At 46.0% G+C, this 2,500-nt stretch overlaps 1 protein-coding gene across 2 annotated transcripts in view; it reads right to left on the bottom strand.

Annotated features, from left to right (window-relative positions):
• The window catches only part of arhgap36 (Rho GTPase activating protein 36), a 97,448-nt gene that overhangs the window by 8,551 nt on the left and 86,397 nt on the right, over positions 1-2,500 (bottom strand). For both annotated transcript variants that reach the window (XM_080452007.1, XM_080452008.1), the window contains exons 5-6: positions 727-946; positions 517-572 (exon numbers count right to left, since the gene is read on the bottom strand). In XM_080452007.1, coding sequence (XP_080308133.1) covers positions 517-572; positions 727-946 — 276 coding nt within the window. The remainder of the gene's footprint in view (positions 1-516; positions 573-726; positions 947-2,500) is intronic.

Below are 2,500 nucleotides of genomic sequence, written 5' to 3'. Positions count from 1 at the left end.
GCTGTAGCTTTGTAGCTGCTGTAGCTTTGTAGCTGCTGTAGCTTTGTATCCGTCGTCTTTCTTGAAGCAGCTACAAACGTCTGATGTATCTTAGTATCTTCATGTCGCTGGCTTACATTGAAAAAGAATGGTAGGCTGTATCTTTGTATGTGCCAGTGTGAACGCAGCATAAATGTCTCGATGGAGGAGTAGGGAGACCAACTTCAACCACTGCAGACGTACTAGTTATATAGACATGTGTACCATACAGATTGGTTGAAATGATGTTATATATACTGCGTTCACCCTGGCAGCTGCAAAAGATACAGAGCTACAAAGTGACGTAGTGTATCTGTCGCCGAGTCGCTTGTTGAAGTGTTGATCAACACGCTCGTTCACGTCATCAAGTGTGCGTACACGAGCGAGAAAAATATACAAAAAAGAATGGTAGACTGTCACTGTATCTTTGTATCTGACAGTGTGAACACATCATTATTAATTCAAATAGGTGTGGGACTGTGTGGTGTGTGAACTCACCTGTCTAACTCTTTTTTTGGAGCTCCCAACTCGGAAAATCCCCACAGTCTGCAGGCCTGCAGAGCAAAACGGATCATTTAATCATTTGAATGTTACATTTAGCACATTATAGCTATAGTATATGTATAGAGAAGGAGATGACCGTGTGAGGTTTGCACTACATCACAACAACACGGTTGCAAAGAACTTCAAGGTGAATTGACGTCTCACCATAGTTTTCTATGTGGCTGCAGCACCTCTCCAGGACACGGGGAACCTGTCTGTAGATGGGGTTCAGGCTGAGCTTCGTCTGGGTTCTGCCCCCCGGGGAACCGTTCCCCCCCGCGGACTTCTTCAGCTCCAGCTCGGCCGGGTGGGAGAGCTGTAGCGCCTCCAGCAGGCGAGACTGACTCTCCACAAGGTCAGAGATGGAGTCTACCGATAAGCCACCCTGGAGAGAGAGAGGGAGAGAGGGGGAGAGAGGGGGGGAGAGAGAGAGAGAGAGAGAGAGAGAGAGAGAGAGAGAGAGAGAGAGAGAGAGAGAGAGAGAGAGAGACAGTAGAGGAGCAACAGTTAAGCCCAATGCATACTACAGCCGAACAGCCGACGTTTCTTCGGTTCGGCTGGGTCCAGGCTACACTATGACGTTGTTCGAAGGCAGTGTTGCAATGCTGAATTGGAACATGGTTGCACTGTATTCTAATGACGTGACGCGCACGTAGCTTAACACCTACACTACAGGTCACACAATGGACAATTGATATGCATCTAGGCTCATTCCTATGTTGATCCACCTGGTGTGAGTGGATTTGTAAACTTTGTTGAGGTGTGAATTTAAAGTAGTTTTAAATCTATGCGTGTGCCTGCGCGTGCTCCTGGTCAAATAGGTTCATGCACGGCGTGCAAGGCCGTCCCATGAGCAATGCAACCCTGTTCAAAGGTTCGGGTGGGCGGGATCAGAACTTTTGTTCGGGTGTTTGGTACCTCCAAACTTTAACCCATTAAGCCCTGAGGCCGATTCTACAAATGCCTTCTAAATCAGTAGTTCTCAAACTTTTTAGTGCCAACGGCCCCCATACTGATTCCGCGGACACCCAGCGGAAAATGTTTTGTGCCAGGGACCCCCCAGAGAAGAGAAAATTTGTGTTAAAAAATGCAAAATGATTTCTAAATTGTTCAAAAATAGCAGATGTACAAGCTCACAACACAAAAATCTAAGTCAACGCAAAAGTCTAAAGTGACACAGGTGCTTTCCTGGTTTTAATGGGTTAATCGAATGAATCAATGATATGCATGTATCTGTTGTTGAACCTGAACCAAAAAACAACAACAAAGAAAATGCATTCACTGGCTATGTTTCTTAAAAACTAATAAAACAGACTCAATGGGAAGGATATTTTTTTCCCCCTTTTCAGCTGTCATTGTGCGACTGCGACCCCACTTGGGGTTACGACCCATAGTTTGAGAACCTCTGGGTTAGATGATGCAAGGAGCGAGTCAGAAAGATGGATGAAAATAGACGAGAACAGAAGATCCCCCCGCTCATTCCTGGCATTTCTTGCGTGATAAATCTGCTCTTTATTAGCTGAAGATGAATACAATGCTTACATAAATCACATCTCCAAGACCCAGGAATATTCTGTAGAGCGCGTCAGTCTGCTGAATTCCCAGCGCTGCGTTCCAGAGTTCAGCGCTCGCTGAAAAGTTGTTTATGGAAACGCTATTTGAAGCGTGTAAAATTCCCTGGACTTAAGCAGCTGCAATAAACATCTGCTCCTTGTGTCTATTAAGACCACAGGGCTTCAAAGTGGGGGTCGCGGCCCACAATGGGGCTGCCAAAGGGCAGCCAGGGGGCCAATTGGAAAGGAGAAATTCAAATTCAAAAGAAAGAACGTTTTTTGCCAGTTTAACAACTCGACAACTCCGTTGTCAGAACCGGTTTGTATTATGCCATTGCCAATGCCTGCGATGCATTTGCTGGATTTGCTGGTTGCAATGGCTGAGT

This window comes from Gymnoscopelus braueri (assembly GCF_963280865.1).
Source record: "Gymnoscopelus braueri genome assembly, chromosome: 15".
NCBI lineage: Eukaryota > Metazoa > Chordata > Actinopteri > Myctophiformes > Myctophidae > Gymnoscopelus > Gymnoscopelus braueri.
Note: the sequence above shows the minus strand (reverse complement) of the source record. Positions and strands in the feature narration are given on the sequence as shown.